The sequence below is a fragment of the Convolutriloba macropyga genome, chromosome 6 (genome assembly GCF_964194025.1).
Source record: "Convolutriloba macropyga chromosome 6, txConMacr16.3, whole genome shotgun sequence".
In the NCBI taxonomy this organism is placed as follows: domain Eukaryota; kingdom Metazoa; phylum Xenacoelomorpha; order Acoela; family Convolutidae; genus Convolutriloba; species Convolutriloba macropyga.
Genome location: NC_134473.1, coordinates 30,155,249 through 30,173,573, shown reverse-complemented (window position 1 = coordinate 30,173,573; position 18,325 = coordinate 30,155,249). Strand labels below are relative to the sequence as shown.

The following is an 18,325-nucleotide window of genomic DNA, read 5'->3' as shown; positions in this document are numbered from 1 at the left end:
AAACCGAGCATCAGTCATTCTGAAATTAAAATTTGTTTATCTCCAATTTTTTTTGGAAAAAAATCAATTTTAAGTTCTGCGTTTCTACAACGCTTGATCTCTTGGGAAGTTCTAAGATCAAGTTTTAGGGCAATGGTTCTCAGAATATTAATTCTGGCAGTTTTTGTTTCTTGAAATTTTCGAAACGGGGGAATATATTTATATATATATATATATATATATATATATATATATTATATATATATATATAGAGAGAGAGGCTCCTAGAGGCTAGTTTTTGTAGCCCCTAGAGGCTATTTTTGAAACACCCATTAAATCCATTTGGGTAAGCAGCTTAAATAAATGAACGGAAAAACAAGAAAAGCACAGAGGAAAGTTTTGGGGGTGGGTGTTAAGGAGGATGTTAAAAATGCATTGGCTTGAAAAATAGTCATTTATTTATTTAACTATAATTATATTCGGTTTGACCACAAAACAAAGACAAGATTTTCTCATAAAACTTATTTTTGGAATTGTACTTCTGTCTAGCTCAAAACAATCATGATAAAGTCAAAACAGCCAATTTTTATAGAACATGATAGTCGAATAATTAAACGAAACGTTGAAATTTTGTTAAAAGGAAACGAAACGATTCCCTTATTCCTTGAAAATTTAAATGCATATTTAACTTTATTTGCTGAGTCATAAATCTTTTTTCATTTTTCGTGTCTTAGATTTTGCAACCAAATGAACAACTGTGATACCTTTAAGAATACAAAAAAACAATTTTCTAGAGAAGAAGGATAGAACCGAAACTGAAAAGTTTTGTTAATCTTTGTGATGGCTTCTCTGACCTCTGGAAGAAAACTATTTAGCTTTCATTTAAGCACCTCCGTACTGCAGATTCTTTGATGCAATGGCAACGGTTTAGGATCATTATCAAAAGTTTTTTGAATTAAGAGAAAGAGAGTTCAGTTTCATTTTTTAATGAAAATGCCTTGCAGAATTCCTTGAGGTCCTACGATCAACATCATTAACATTTCCCTAATTTCCTATAAAATTTGATTTGATTGAAAGGTCACAGAATTGACTAGATGTGGGATACTTGAGACAAACAAAAAAGAAAATAATTTGCCGGAGAAAGAAGGAAAATTTGTTTTCCTTTATTTGTATATTGTATTGATTGTTTCCGATGCTTCAGGTGACTTTATCATCTGTTGTACTCTGGTTTAACTATAGTTTCAGTGAACAAAAAACTGATTAAATAACGCAATAACATCAGCACTATAATTTTGCTTTTATTAAAAAAGAGCAGGAAACTCAAATTAGAAGAAAAATGGAAAGTGAAAAATCAGGTTTCTCTTGTAGTTTTTTGCGAGAAGTAACGGTACCCATTGTATATTTCTCACATTATAACCCTCCATCCATTCGTTGAAATGATAAAAAAGAGAAAGGTTTTTTTTGGGGTCATTCAAAATTATAACCACAGGAAAATCAACGGCTTGAGGAGAGATCGAAAAAATGAATTGTTTCTTTTATATTTAAGCTAAATACTTCGAATTTTGAGGTTTTTGTTTGTTTTTTCTATTTGTGGTTTTATTTTGTCCCAATTTCACGAAATTGCTATGAAAGGCCTTCGCATGTTTTTACTTCTTGTAACAACTCAGTAATAGTTTTTTTTATTTATGTGTAAATAGTTTTTCAGAATTGTAGGCAAATACTGACTTAAATGACGTCTTCCTGCTAATTAGGGTTCCAATTCGGCTAAGGTGAGCCGAGCCGAATTGATCATTTTTTGGGAGATTATAAGAAGAAGAACAAAAAACAGTAATTTGAGAGAAAAAAACGAAGATAAATTTTATCTCTACCAACACTGCAACCGTCTTCTCAACTTGGTGCTTGGTTGGTTGACTTGATAACGTACTTTCTGACTCAAAATTGATTGATTAATTAAAATAGAGAATCCCCCTGCGTACGGTAGCTATTATTTAAAAATTTAGAATTCTTCAATACGAAAAATGTAGAAGACCTTTCTTCAATACTTCTTCGATTTTTTGCGTGTATTTTGTTTGATTTTCTTTAAAATGTCCAGGAATTTTCAGTATATAGCACATATCATTTGAAGAGTATTTTAAACATAATTGTTATCAAAAATACAAATTGTAATAACTTACGACTAATTGTATCATTATCAACAACTGACAACTGGATCTTGAGTCTAATTAATTGGTAAAGATTTAATCTGTTGGGCATTTTTTAATGAAAATTTATGAGAAATAATTAATCATTTATTTGTTATGATATTTCTAGCGTGTAAGCTGATCGCTTCATTTTTATTTCGCTAATTACTGTGTGTGTTTGTTTAAGATAAATTTTTTCTGCGACTGATTGTTCTCGCTGAAAATCAAATTTCTGGTTAACCGCTTTATGCTACAAAATAATTGATAATGCATCTGGTTTAATATCTGTTAAAATCGTATAAAAACCATATGTAATTTCTTTAGTTTTTCATTTTAAAGAATGTTGTACGCAAGGTTGCTGCATAAAGTTGCTTCATTTTGAGTTTTGCAAAATTGATAGTCAAAAACGCATTTCCTCTCAGAACAGAGGAATGCTTTTGTCAAATTTAAATTGTATATTGTACATTCAGTGCTGCCCACAGTCTTGCACGAGCCATTTTGTTAGCCTTAGCATATATTAGCGTTTCTCTAACGAAAGTATCTTGTCAATTTCTTCCAAAAATATCGGACATTAGTATACCAGGAAACAGATCATAGAATTTGTAGGTAACTATACTAATTGCTTTATGGTATTCAAAAATCGTTTATTACAGTTATTATGTTTACACATATTGCGTTGGTGCGTTTATTTTTCTTGCGTCACTGATTTTTAACGGAACTTTACATGAAAGTGTAATACGCAGATGATAATTTTTGAGGAATCTCGCATGAACGCGTGTGGCATGTTCACCCACTAAGTTTAGGATGGGTTACATTAAATGCGATAGATGTCCAATTTGACGAATACATCATGTTGTATTTACCCAAAATAGACGTGATAATTTGTCTTAAAAGTCCCAGGTGGCCATATGATGGGTTAAAACGAGGTGGGTAAATGTAGTCGAGTCATATTTCCTTTTTTATTCTTCCAAACTGATTGTAGAACTGATTGTAGAACTCTACATATCCGTAATTATCATGCACTGATAACTGCGCTATTTTTACTATTTCCGTTCTTGTGAACTCTATTTGGTTACAGACCTCTCTCAGATTACAATAATTTGTCTGTCCAAAATCGACTAACAGGAAACTACTCATTATTTTGTTCTGTAATGCGTCATTCGAAAAGAGCTAAAAAATTTTGAACATAAATTTATTGTTACTGTTGTGTGAGCACTTGTAATTGTTGAGCACTACCGTTAAGTTCTATCAAAAATGTATGTCAAAGATAATGGCATTTCAATAACGTCAGAGGTATGGTACTGAAGAATTACGTGAGGAGCGTAGGTAGATCTTAATATTTAAAGGAAACCAAGATTGCATAATTTAGACGCTGGTGCTATTAGTTTTTGGCAGTGTGGGTGACAGCGTACAATTAATCATCAGAGAAGAAATTTTGAGAGAACAAATTAGCATTTCGTTTCGATAGCTTTGTCTGGTCGATATTTAAGCATCAATTGCTTTGTTTTGTTTTCCTTTTTGCCAAAGTGCAAATAAGTTGTTCAGATTCTGAATTTATGCTAAATTTCTGGAGGAACCTTATGAAGTTGGTATGACTCATAATAATAGACAATTTCTACTACATCCATTTTTTTTTGGGGGGGGGGGGGGGGGGGGGGGGGGGGGGGGGGGAGGATATTTTGGCAAATCGAGGATATTTTGCTGAGAAATACAATAGCGGAACAATTAAGAAGCTTTTGACAAACTGAATTGATCTTTGAATTCTTTTTTGTTCCGACCCCTCTTGAGTGGGAGGAACTTATACTCAAATGGGTTTTTTATTCAGTCAATTTTGACCGATCGTTATATTCATCTTACAGAGTTGTGAGTGGTTTCATTATAAAACCCGTCCAGCGTAGAATATGGAATTAAAAAGATTTTTTTTTCGATTTTTGTCTTGTAGAGCGAGTTATTGAGGTTTAAATTTTTGTGAATATTGAGACTGATTTGCCTTATTTGTATCCATATATTCCGGAAAAATTGCCAAAAGTTTAGTCAATTTTGCTACAATTTGTTAAAATTGTTAACAATAGTGTTGTTGATTTGATTTTCAAAGACAAAAAAGTATTGTTGACTATTTTGATTTAATTTTTTAGGGAAAAATTTGGCTAAATGTTTCACAATTCAGCCTTTTTCATCAAAAATTGCACGAAATAAGCTTCTTTGGCCCACTTTTTTTAAATTTACCGGAAGTTCACACCGGAAAAACCAATAAAAAAGTCTTTGTAAACTCCAAAGGGGGCTAGTCCTAATTCCACTTCCATTGAGAGTGCTCTGGAATTAAGGTTTCGCCGTTTTTGCCAACTTTTCTCAATGGTTTTCAAAAACGCAGCATTTATTTTTGATTTTTTAAATAACAAATTGTCTATATCTATAATATACGAAACAATTAAGTGTTCAAAATGGAGGCACAGCAATAGCAAAGCTGGTTTTTGTCAAACCTTGGACTGTTACAATCAAAAAATAATTTGGATTGTAATCAGTCGGTCTTTTTTATTTAAAAAAATCATCCTTTTTTATGTTAATTGAATAACAAAACATTTAAAATCAAAGCTCACTAGTGATAGGTCCAATTGGCTTCGCTATTAGCTCCAAATTAGTATATGTAAATCATTGCTTGAAAAACTTATTGTCGTTTTGACTTTTGAAATTATTTCATTTTCAAATAAAAAAGTTGAACTTTGCCTCCAATTTTCTCCTAATTTGGTCAACTTGTAGCTTAGTGTCAGCAATGAAAGAATGCTTCTTCTTCTCCGTTCTACGGAATTAAATTTAAGTCTTTATTGCGCTTTTACGCCTCAAGTTTTGGTTTTCTGGCTCTGATATTACTCGATTTCACATTTTTGTTATTTTTAGGTATTTGTCCATTTTTCATGTTTTCTAGATTTGTCACATTATCACTTTTTTGACAGTTCATATATGAGTTTATTGCCGTTCAAAATAAAGCACAACTGATAATATCAAAATCCTTAAATATATAGATTATGGTTTTTTACGGCTTCGACACTACTTTCTTGAGAAATTTTTTGAATTTTTTAATTTTGTCTTTAAATGTCGTTTTTACTTTGTTTTTTAGTCGTATGAAATTTCCAGAACAATGACCAAGTTTTGTTTGCCGTTCATAGAAGAATAGATCAGCCGATATTATGATATTGATAACTGATAACTTTCCCAGGAAATTTCAAATTAATTAATTTTTGAATTAAAGGCTTGTGGTCGTTTTGACTTTTAAAATTAACTGATTTTTAAATAAACAAAGCCCTTTTCAACTCTGCCACTATTTTTCGCTTAATTTGTTAAACTTGTAGCTTATTGTACTCAAACAAAGAAGGCTTCTTCTTTCTACTGAATTGAATTTCATTCTTTATTGCGGTTTTACGCAATAATTTTTGGTTTTCCGGCTTTTATACTATAAGATTTCACATTTTTTTTATTTTTAAGCATTTGCCCATTTTCATGCCTTTTTCTCATTTTTTTCTCTTTATCACATTATTGGCAGTTCACAAAACACATTAATGGTGTTCAACATAAAGAAAAATTGAAAACATCAAAATCTTTAATTGTACAGATTATGGTTTTTAACGACTTCATCTCCCCTTTCTCGAAGAATTAAATTGAGATTTTTTAACTGCTGTCTCTAAATGTCTTTTTTACTTTGACTTTCAGTCGTTTATAATTTTCTGGAAAATGACAGGTCTCATTGGTTTTTAATGGAAGATTAGTTAAAAAACACACTTTTTCACTTTTGGTTCCTCTGTGTGTATTTGTTACCTAATCTCGTTAGTCGCAGGTTATAAATGATCTTATTGGCGTCAAAAAAAGCGGAAGTGTACAGAATCTAGAGTTTGATAAGAATTCGCAATGACTTTACTAGCTTCGACACGGGTTTTTCGCCAAGAGAGGTAAAATAGTTTTTCGAATTTTGTCTATATTTGGCATTGTCCTTGTAAACGTGAAGCATATTCTGAATAAATACAGGTCTCAAGGACTTCATTTAGACGAATAAATGAACATATTTTTTTATTTCATTTCGTAGCTTATGGCTTTCATTACTTTGAAAATAACTGTTTTGGAGAAATACTGAAATGTTTCTTTATTTTAAATCTTTTTCTCTTTTTTTTGTCAATTTTTTTACTAGTCTCATAAATGAGACGTCACATAACACATTTTTGACATTCGAAAAAGGCGCAGCCGAACATATTTTGAGGGGCAAAATATGGCTTTACTGCTTCGACAGCGTTTTCTTGCAAGTTTCAATTGATTTTTTGGTTTGTTTTCTCTATTTCTTGTTGTTTTTGTTACCTTATAAAAACTGAATAAAGAAAGGTCCTAATGCCCTCCGTTGTAGATAATGTTAAAAACGAAAGATTTGGATCTTTTCAGTTGATATCTAGTGGTTTTCATTGCTTTGAAACTAATTGTTTTCAAAAAAAAAATTTTTGCTGTTTTTTGTTCTGTTTTGTCTAATTGAAACCGAGCCTTATTATGGACTGGTCCCATATCTTTCTGGTGAAGAACAAGTGTTTTTTGCTCAGTTTCAGGTTTATGTGACGCTATCTTGACTTTGTAACTAATTTTTTTTTAAATGTAGACATAAAATTTTGGATGTAATTAATGTTTGTTGTTGTTCTTTGATTTTGTTTTTCGTCTTTCCTCGCTTTCTTATAATGGCAGATTTCATAAATGCTGCAATTTTTACGCCACTGAAGTATTTGCGTTGTAGGCGATATTTTTGTTCATTCACAATTTTTTTGAAAAATACTTGACTTTTTGTTGGTTTTCTATCTGTTCCTCATCTGCTAGACAAATATGCCAAAAATGTGGATGAGCAGGGTCGGAACGTTATGTGTGAACGCACATTACCGAGCATCACCCGGTTGGTACAGCGGGGTATTTTTTGGATAGGTGTTGAAACGTTTGTCAACTCTGTCCTGGGTGACATTCGTTGGAGTGTCGATAACAACGTTTCGAGATAGTGGCCGTCTGGGGAAATACTGTTGAGCCACTGATTCTGCCCACCCGGCTGTCTTTTCATGATTTTGTCTTGATCCAACACTTTCTAATTCATCTGCCACTGATCCAGATGCCCTTGAGGTTTCTTTGGTCAGCTCAAGTTTCAGACGTCTTTGTTCTTCGTCGGCCTCTGCTTTGTTTCTTTCGTTTTCGAGCACTTGTTCTTGTTGTCGCAAACGTAATTCGTCTTCTTGAAGCTGCAATGCACTTGTTTTTGTTGTTGTTGTAACTCTTGTTCTCTCTGCTGTTGTAGTTGTAAACCTAATTCTTCTTGCTGACGAGGAAGTTCTATTTCCCCACGCTCCTGCTCTAACTCCAACTGCCGCTATCGCTGTCGTTGCTCTGTTTCTTTTTAGTTCTTAGGTTAGTTAGCTCCATTTCATCTATTTATCGCCTTCTCAATGATCGCGAGTTGGCTATACTGGGTTGTTTTCTGCTTCCTTGGGTAGCAGAATGCCTGGAAGAGACCTCCACGTTCCCATCGGCGTTTTCTATCGCTCCACTTCCTGCATCAATTACAGTTTTGTTTGGGTCTTTATCACCAATTGATGTGGATGACACTAACGATGTTTGATTTCCACTCTCTGTGGTTTGCTGATTTTGTTTTAGTAGGCGTCGATGATAATCCTTATTCTCACTCAAATTTGTCAACCATTCCGTAGCAAGATCTGAATTCACGATTTGTATAATTGCTGTTTGACTTGAATATAATTTCGTTACTAATTGTTCCAGTTTGCTGCACAAGGCTTGCTTGCGGCAGTCGTCTAAATTTTCTGATGCCACCTCCTCTTCCAATTTCGCTGCTTCTCTGTAAAACGATTCACATTTTTCCGCCATTATGTAAAGTGGCAAGGTGTTGTTTTGTGGATTAAAAACGCAGTTGCGATATTCCTCTAAGTCTCTAAGTTTTGGTGTTTGTTCAACTAGCCATTCGATTGTCTCCTTTCTTTCGCCCAGCTTTTGCTCGGTGTCAGCATTGAAACTATACAAATACTTGGGCTTCAGGAGTTGTCTCTGTTGCTGTCTGTTTTTCTTGAGATCATCGTACGTCTCGAAGAAACATTAACATTCTCTTTCTGCTGACACAGTTTTCCTCTGAATCAAGCGATATTTCACATCATTTAGATGTCCGTCAAAAGTGTCGAGCAATTCAGCTTGCTCACTTTCTAGCTTTTTGAGTTGGCCTGACATCCTGTAGTCAGTCGTTTTCCAATGTCTACCAGGGCTCTTTCCAGCCCTCGTGAAAGATTTCGTTCTGGTCCATTAAATTGAATCGAAGATTCGTTGCTGTCCGTGTTGTTGTTGATGTCCGGGTCGACGGAACAAATGTTGCGGCTGCTCAAGAATCTCAGCGGAACCGATATATCACAGCCTGGTTCTCGAGATTCACGCCGGCCTGGCTCTTCACTGAATCCGATAGTGAAAATCTATGTTCAATCTCGTGCTGAATTTTGTAAGGCTTCAACCAGTAGCTAGTATTGTTCTTAACTTCACGTTAATTCATCTCAACCAACTTAAAACTCGCAAGAATTTAAGATCTAGCAAAACATAGCAAAAAAGACTAAATTTGTTAAAGAATCAAATTTTAGTCTAATTTGAGAGGCAACTGCTCTGTATAACTATTTCTAATGGTTCTAAATACAACTCGGTTTCACTATTCAAACAATTGGGTTAAAGTAAATAATCAAATAATGATCTTTTATAACATCATCACTACTTGTTTCTGATTGGTTGATCAAGAAAATGATTTAGGTCAATGTTTACATAGTAAATGTCAAATTACTGCAATATTTACTTTTGTTGACATAAGCACGGATGGTTTTTACGTGGCTCTAAATGCCGCGAATGTATGGTATTTAATCTTTAATGAACACACAAAGTATCATAAAATAAACAATTTAAGAAATTTAACAATAAATAACAAAATGTCGAATAATGCCAATTTTGCACCATATAAGTGCTAATAGCCACACTTGTGGGTTTGATGCAATAACATTCGTTGGGTCCATGAATAGTTTAGAGGTAACCCAAACCGTGTGACATAACCTCGGGTTGGTCGGGTTTTCCCTTCAAATTAACGGGGGTTATACCTTCCAATTGTTCACAATTTTGATCCCAACTTGTAAAAATTTTCAGTTTTGACGAGTTTTGAGTTTTGACGAATTTCAGGTTTGTTCAGTTTCAAAAGTTATTTCTTGCTGTCTGATGGCTTTTGTAGCTGATTTGAGGTGGCGCCAGCAGTAACAGAGTGCCAATATTTTGAAAGTGCATTTTTTCACTTTTTCCGACTATAAACACAATTCCACTTTTTAGTACTAATGGTGAAGACTTTTTCCTGAAATCTGAGTCATAACATCCTAAGAAGTTTAAAAGGTCACCGGATCCGAACTGTTGTATAATGTTCAAAATGCAGAGTTCTAGAGGTTACCTTGAGATTTAGTCATTATAAATTACTAGTAATACTGGTGGCGAGGAGTAGAAAAATAAGTAGTCATTAGAAATTTCAACAATTAACGAGAACATATGCTTAATCTAAATTTTATGCTATCAAAACAGCTTAAAAAGTTTTCTGAAAATATTCAAACTCAATATTTGTTGAAAATTTATTGAGCATTTAACATACTTGCTTTCATAGGTTTAATTTGTGTCAGTTGTAAACCGTAGAAAAGTCCTGCATAATGAAATTTATCAATTTTTTTGGGCAAAACTGTAAACAAATTAATGTGACCAATGGGTACACCTGGTCAGCGGGGTTATGAATATGATAACTGTCTTGTTGTTAGAAATTGTTTCATGACAAGGTTGTCCATTTTTACTAATATATGAGAAAATTTAGGAAAAGTGGTTCTTGTTATAGGTTATTTCTGCTTTCTGTTTTTCACTTCTTTTCGTTTTTTTATTGTTTTAGCTTTTGAACAACTTCAATCTTGGCTATGTAAATAAACATAATTCCACTGTTTTTATACTTTTAATGAAAACTTTTTTTGAAGTCCGAATCATAACATCGTAAGAAATTTAAAAGTTCTCCGGATTCGAACTGTTGTGTAATGTTTAATTTGCAGAGTTCTAGAGGTTACCTTGATATATTGTCATTATAAATTACTTGTAATACTGGTGGCGAAGAGTTGAATAAAAAGTAGTTGTTAGAAATTTCAACAATTAACGAGAACTTGTGTCTAATCTAAATTATGCTTAATCTAAGTTTTGCTTCATCTAAATTTTGCTTAAGCTAAACGCTTAATCTAAAAATATGCTTGATCTAAATTTTGTGGTATCAAAACAGCTTAAAAAATTTTCCGAAATTATTCAAATTCAGTTTTTGTGGAAAATTTATTGAGCATTTAACATACTTGCTTTCATCGGTTTAATTTGTGTCAGTTTTAAACCGTCCTGCATAATGAATTTTAAAGTCCTGCATAATGAATTTTTTCATTTTGTTTCGGCAAAAATGTAAACAAATTAAGGTGACCAATGGGTACACCTGGTCAGCGGGTGTATGAAAGTGATAACCGTCCTGTTGTTAGAAATTTTTTCATGACAAGGTTGTTCATTTTTACTGATGTATGAGAAAACTTTGGAAAAGTGGGTCTTGTTATTGGTTTGTGTCTGCTTTCTGTTTTTCACATCTTTATGTTTTTTATTGTTTTAATTTTTCAACAACTGCATTATTTGCGATGTAAATAAACATAAATCCACTTTTTTAGCACTATTAACGAAAACTTTTCCTTGAAATCTGAGTCATAACATCCTAAGAAGTTTAAAAGGTCACCGGATTCGAACTGTTGTATAATGTTTAATATGCAGAGATCTAGAGGTTACCTTGATATATCGTCATTATAAATTACTAGTAATACTGGTGGTGAGGAGTTGAAAAATAAGAAGTCATTAGAAATTTCAACAATTAACGAGAACTTATGCTTAATCTAAAATTCATGCTATCAAAACAGCTTAAAAAATTTTCTGAAAATATTGAAACTCAGTATTTGTGTAAAATTTTTTGAGCGTTTAACATACTTGCTTTCATCGGTTTAATTTGTGTCAGTTGTAAACCGTAGAAAAGTCCTGCATAATGAATTTTTTCAATTTATTTGGGAAAAATGTAAACAAATTAAGGTGACCAATGGGTACACCTGGTCAGCGAGTGTATGAATGTGATAACCGTCCTGTTGTTAGAAATTTTATCATGACAAGGTTGTCCATTTTTACCGATGTAAGAGAAAACTGAGGAAAATTGGGTCTTTTTATTGGTTTTTTCTGCTTCCTGTTTTTCACATCTTTATGTTTTTTATTGTTTTAATTTTTGAACAACTGCATTATTGGCGATGTAAACAAACACAATTCCACTTATTTTCATACTTTTAATGAAAGCTTTTTCTTGAAATCTGAATCATAACATCGTGAGAAATTTAAGAGGTCCCCGGATTCCAACTGTTGTATAATAATTTATTTGCAGAGTTCTAGAGGTTACCTTGATATAGTCATTATAAATTACTTGTAATACTGGTGGTGAGGAGTTGAAAAATAAGTAGTCATTAGAAATTTCATCAGTTAATGAGAACTTATGCTTAATCTAAACTTTATGCTATCAAAACATCTTAAAAAATTTTCTGAAAATATTCAAACTCAAAATTTGTTGGAAGTTTTTTGAGCATTTAACATACTTGCTAACATCGGTTTAATTTGTGTCAGCTGTAAACCGTAGAAAAATCCTGCATAATGAACTTTATCAATTTATTTGGGCAAAATGTAAACATAATAATGTGACCAATGGGTACACCTAGTCCGTGGTTGTTTGAAATGAATTTGATAAACGTATTGTAGTTTTTCAGGCTAAAATGTGTGGGAAAAAATGGAACACTGAGTCTTAATACACTGTAGCACCAAAAAGCTGCGTACACCAAGAAAATTTTTAAAAAGCTCTAGAAACATCAAAAATTACAACATTTTGAGTTCAAATCAGTTCTCTAATAACGGAAAGTTACGCTTTTACTTTTTCTAATATATGGTAGAAAATTGATGAAGTTTTAGGGCAGGATTTGTAGGAAATCTGAGTCAAGGTTTTGATCATTTTTCCTCCAATTTGTCCTAAATTTCTCTCGGTTTTTGTAATGATTGATTCATCAGATCGGGACTATTTATCCACCATTCCAGTACTTCCCGCTCTTCTTCTTTGAAGAATTTGTTGATAATCGTTGTTTTATGCACAGGAGCGTCATCTTGTCAAAAGTAAGGTTTTGAAAAAGCTGTTCTTTTTGTAATTTTTCAATGATTCCAAGCAAACTAGGCCCTTTTGCTTGTTTGATCATCTAACAAACAGTGTCCGCTCATCTGATGTTTTGTACCTACGAGATGAGTGATTGCTTGTGCCAAATGAATGTTGCCAAGAAATCTCATTCAAATCTCCGAACAGCTCAAACATGTCCATCGCTAGGGACACCCTGAGCCTGTTACACTTTTGCTGTAGTTTGTATGCATAATGTGTTGATACTGCTATCTTGATTTTATGCTGAAATCCTCTTGTTTTCTGACTATCAAAATTGGACATTTCCAATTGCAACAGCTTGGCAAACAGTAAACTAACAAAACAGCTTAACCTTGTTTCTGTGTAAGCGGAGAAAATGAGGATGAAAACGCGATTAAAACCTAAAAGTTTCACGCCTCTCTTCACGCCTTCGCGACAATCAAAGGTTTTGATTAGAATAACGCTTAAAGCCCACAAATTGTGCTGTACGTAGCTTTTTGGTACTATAGTGTATTAGTTTTTTTTGCTCTCTGTTTTTTCAATCTTTTGTGTTTTATTGTGTTAGTTTAAATATAACGCCTTGACGTGAGGAAGAGTAGTTTTTGTTCTCCAATAGCTCTCGACATTTCCCTCACTGACGAAAGTTATATAAGATTATTCCTTGTAAAAGAAGGTCGGTCGAGGAATTCTCATTCTCCAATTTGCTCTTCTTTTCATTTTCATTGTCAATTGAGCGCATCTTATTGACAAAGATTGAACTTTAATACAGATTGATTTTAATGAACAGGAACGTTGGTGGTATGACCAAGAATATTCTTAGAATATTTTATGTTGGTATTGTTTCAGGACGAGAAGAATTCGTCTTACTGTGGTTGTTTGCACTTTACTCTGACGTATGACTTCCCTAGACAGACTTTAGTCATTCACATCATTGAGGCCAAAGACCTCCTTGCCATGGACAGAGGGTAAGTCAGCGATACCATAGTCAAACGATAATAGATTATTTATAAAATTTATAAAGTTGATTGTAAATAATGAATCATTAAGATGATACCAATTCATTGTAGATTTTGCAAATATTCTATTTTTTTTAAAAAAAAATGATTTCCCTAGTCCTGAAAACTTAACAAAAACGATATAAGAAATGTTCGGTATTCCACGTACGAAATCGTCGGTATGTTCACTTTGTTCGGTATATTTGGCTTCAAACGTAGAAATTGTCAGTATGTTTGGTCTGGGACGTAAGAAAGTTTCGGTATGTTCAGTTTCTTAGATTCGGTATGTTAGGTATTTAAACGTAAGAAAAATTTTCGTTTGGTTTTAAAACCTAAGAAATTACCGGTAGGCTGAGTTTGTTCGGAATGTTCGGTTTTAAAAGTAAGAATTTTTGGTACGTTTGTTGTGAAACGTAAAGAACTGTCGGTTTTTTGCATACAAAAAGAGTTTTATTTGTTGATAATGTAATAAATGTTCTGTCAGCTTTCTAATTTCAGATGTTTTGAAAATAATTCTTCGAGACAATTTCTTCGAAAAAAGTGTGAATTGATTTGATTGACTTTCTTCTATAGCTCAATGATAAAATTAGGAGGACAAATATAAAACTTTTGTTTCTTTTTCAGGATAAAATTTTAAGATTTTTGATCGTTGAATTATAGTTAAAATTGTTGTTCGGATATCATTATTGCACGCATTGTTACATGATTAGCACAAACTTTTTCCTTAGAGAAAATCACGCAATATATATTTTTTGAAGTTGCATTTGAATCAATCGATAAGCTCATTGGGGCTAAGCAGCTATTCAATTTCGTTTTCGTTTATGAATCCGATATTAAAGTATTTTTTGAATAATAAAAAGATAGGATTTTATGTAGTTTCAACTTTTTCCTATAACCCCGGTATATTGTTTTTGAACAGTCTTTTTTCAGTTTGGAATACAATAAAGTAATGTCTGTTTCATATCTACATTAAATATTTTTTTATTCCCTTAGATATTAAGTGATGTGTCGTTGGTAACAAAAATGCGCTCAATCAGTTCTCTTTGGCAATTCAACAATTTTCAACGCAGTTCTCTTTGGCAATTCAACACAGAATTGGCATGCTTTTGTTCTTTGGATTAGTTTTTCCTATCGACTATAATTCCTCTGAATACTGGACACATTTACTTCAATAGATGACACATTTATTGCAATTTGAAGTTTTGCGCGCTAAGGAAAAAGGTATGCTCTTTTTAGGCTTGTTCTTTTTCAATTCTAGTGTCTGATGTTGTGTGTTTTTTTAAAAAAAAAATCGTTATCAGCATACCTAGAGTACATTTATACTCCGGAAAGCTGCGAAGACAAAATGATCAGGCCAAAATTTAATTCTTAGCGTCTCTAATATCTGTAGATCTTTCGTAAATATCTAATTTTTCATTTTTATTTGCTTCTTTTAGCTTTGAACAAGAGGACAAAAATCATTAAAAACTTACAAGAATATTAAGATGCTGCAAGGTGCATAACTTTCTTCATCGTCATTTTTTTTCTCATCAAAATTTTGTTTCTCTGTTCGTTATTGATTTCGTTTTTTAACGCTTGATTTCCTGAGCTCGTTAAATCGAGCCAGCTGTTTGAAAAGGAGTTAGAAACCTCTCAATACTTTTTTGCATTTGCACGTTGAAACGATATATTTTCAGTTTTTTATTAAAAAATCATGTTTTGTCAGATATACAGCAAAAATCGTCACGTCAACTTACAGCATCCCTTTTTATTATTTTACTGATGATCCTGCTGATTTTTTCCGCGAAACCATTTTTGGGATTAGGTTTAACTTTATTAATAGTTTAGTTAAAATCTCTCATTTGCCTATCTTAAGATGTGAAGCTGATTGTGTCCCACGAAAGAAAAACAGCTCATTGATAAGTTGGCAATAAAATTTTTTTAGCGATTCAGTGTTTCGGAGAAGCATCAGTTTTCCCTCGAAACTAAAATTTTTGGGCATGTGGGCCATAAATATTGCTCAAAATGTAAAAACTGTTGAAAAACAAAACGTCAATGCTTAACTAACCAAATTTTTAACGAAAGATTACCTCTCTCACAACTGAAAGATGCTCTTGTTTTGTGGTGAATGTATCTTCTTTTACGACAATCGAATGCAATTTTTAAATAATTTCATGTTAAACCTATAAAACATTTTTCGCCCAGAACAATCTTGTTCTTGTAATCATGGTGTTGTCAAAAGGCTTACGAGCGTACATAGCACGGTTCCCTGTGTTTTATACTTCCCAACAGTCCGTACAGCATCTGTTTAACCACTACAAAAAGTCGGATTGATCTTAAGTACCGCAACAAATGCTTTCCTTTGGATCAAAGTTTTATATTTGCACAATTGGTATGTAAATATTGATCTGTTCCCTCAAAAACCAAAGAGTTGCCGAAATTTTAACTTCCTTTTACTTTAATAGCTATGGTTTTTGTTTCTAAGCAGCACTTCTAGTTTCAATAATTTCGTCTTATTCGCTTATAGGTTAATACATAGTTGAATAAATATAACAGAATATTAACCCAAATTTACTTAAATTTAAAGATGTGAATTAACAAGGATTTGTCTTGATGCAGTTCAAAAATGCCTGGTGCAGTATTTATTGTTCTCATTGCGAAACTTGAAAACCGATTGTGCTCCTCTTTTAGTGGTACGAGTGACCCCTACGTACGAATCTGTCTGCTTCCTGACAAAAAGAAACGACTGGAAACGAAAGTGGTCTTTAAGAAGCTATCTCCCACGTGGAACGAGACACTGCTATTCAATGGTTAGCCAGATAGCACGTCAGTGGGTAGATTAGGACTGCTTCAATGTGGAAAATTTGTTACAAAGTTAAAACTGAAATAGTGAATTTTCGTAGAAGCTTCGGTAACACTTGAAAAAATTATCGTATTAACGTTTAAATTTTCGCAATTTTTCTCGTGAATCACATGATATGATAAGTTATGCAAGACCTGCACAATATCTCGTGTTGCCAATGTTTTGGTAACAATTTACTGTAAAAATTTTCCCACATTTTTGCATGAACAGCCCTAGTCCAACTCCAACACGACGCTTATCTTGCCAGATCTTGCAAGATTCTTGCAAATGACATCTATCTTGAAAAATTCAAGATCCGGACGCTTATCTTGCAAGAATCTAACAAGATCTTGCAAGAGATCCGTCAAAAAATGTTAGACAAAAATCGGTATTTGTGCAGACTGATTCACTCAAAGATCATATAATTTTACGGGTTCAGTCCACTGACTGAAACTCTGGGTTCAGAACTAAAATTTACCGTCGATAAAGTATCTGAATTACTCGTTTTGTGAAAAAGTTTTTCAGTAAATTGATTATATTACATAAGGTTTAATGAATATTACATGGTTTATTGTGAAAACGACAAAGTCCTGTTCTTCATTCAGACAAAATTGTGACTATACAATTTCTTGTGTAAATGGGTTTTTTTATTATGTGACAGTTATTTTTAAAAAGGAAATTGAGTAGTCATTACACCGCAGAGGTATACCCAAATCGTCGCGGGCAAATATGCCCGATCTGTGTATCTCGTGTTCGTTTTTCCTATGCTAATACATTGAAAATGCAACAATATTGCCGAAAATGGCTACTTTAGCAAAAACAAGCGAAATTGAAGGGAATTGCGCAACCCGTGTTCGCAAAAGTGTCCAAATTTTAGCCGCGAAATAAAAGTACGAGCTATGTATCCTATTGTTCGCAGATTCTGTATCACGGATCTGCTCCATTTCTGTATCGCTTTTTCGCGCGCAGCGCAATTCGATTTCGCACTATAATCCGCAATTAAACCCAATTTAAAGCGCGTTTTTGGGCATAAAAGTGATTATTAAAGCTTTATTGCTGCTACTAGTACTTACTACTACTTATCAAAGGGTTCCTAGCCGGTTCATTGAATCTACACCAGTGCATCAACATACAGTCATAGAAGTTTTTTATTATTATTTTACGATATTTGAAACGGAAAACATAAATTGTACCTGATTTATCAATCAAGATCATTTGATTTATCATGTAAAATAAATTTGAGCAAAATAGTTCAAATGGAAGCAAATATGGGCTGTTTTGGTCAAAACTGTGGCTCGACGCCCCAAAAAATGCAACTCAACTACATTTTATTGCAATATGCCCCCAGGAAGGAAACAATAAAGCTGAAGATTTTTCTAATCATTCCTGTTGATCATTTGTGTCGTCTCTTATGTCAAAGTTAAGATCAAAATAACACAATGGGATGGGGTCGGAAAGTTAGTCAAATCATCGCGAGTACCGTTCAATTGTCTTTGGTGTTAAACCGCGCTAATTTTGCAAAAATGTTAATTTTCATGAATTGCTGGCTGGTCCAAAAGACACCCTGTAAAATTTGACGAAGAAATTTTGTTATGGCGCAATAGTTTTCTTCTTTAGGTTGATTAAACAAAAATTCTACAATTAGTTTTTACACTAGATAAACTAGTTGTCATATTAAAGCACACTGGTTTCAAATTTCTCGCAAAAAAATGTTTGTTGAATTGTTAATTTGAAAAAAAGTGGGCGATGATTATACAAGGAAAAAAATAAAATGAAATTTTGTCCACAGCCAGCGTTTCTCTCATTCACATATATCTTCCAACATTTTATGTTCTTACAAAATGAAAGATTGTGCAAGAAAACTGGTTTTCGAAAGGGTTACAAAAGTCCGGTGAGCTTAAAAAAGCGACATATCTGAATGGTACTTCTTGAATTTTGCAAAACTTTTGAAATCAAGCCTTGCAATATCTGATGGGAGCGTTCCATTGCAGAGAAAAAAGTCATCAACATTTCTTGATTTGAGTTACACGTCCAGCTTTGAACAGCATTGGTGTAA

The 18,325-nt window shown here is 33.1% G+C and overlaps 1 protein-coding gene across 1 annotated transcript in view; it reads left to right on the top strand.

Annotated features, from left to right (window-relative positions):
* Positions 1-18,325, top strand: part of LOC142341614 (uncharacterized) — a 221,242-nt gene that overhangs the window by 9,047 nt on the left and 193,870 nt on the right. Inside the window, exons 3-4 of the mRNA XM_075392701.1 lie at positions 13,300-13,418; positions 16,119-16,237. Coding sequence (XP_075248816.1) covers positions 13,300-13,418; positions 16,119-16,237 — 238 coding nt within the window. The remainder of the gene's footprint in view (positions 1-13,299; positions 13,419-16,118; positions 16,238-18,325) is intronic.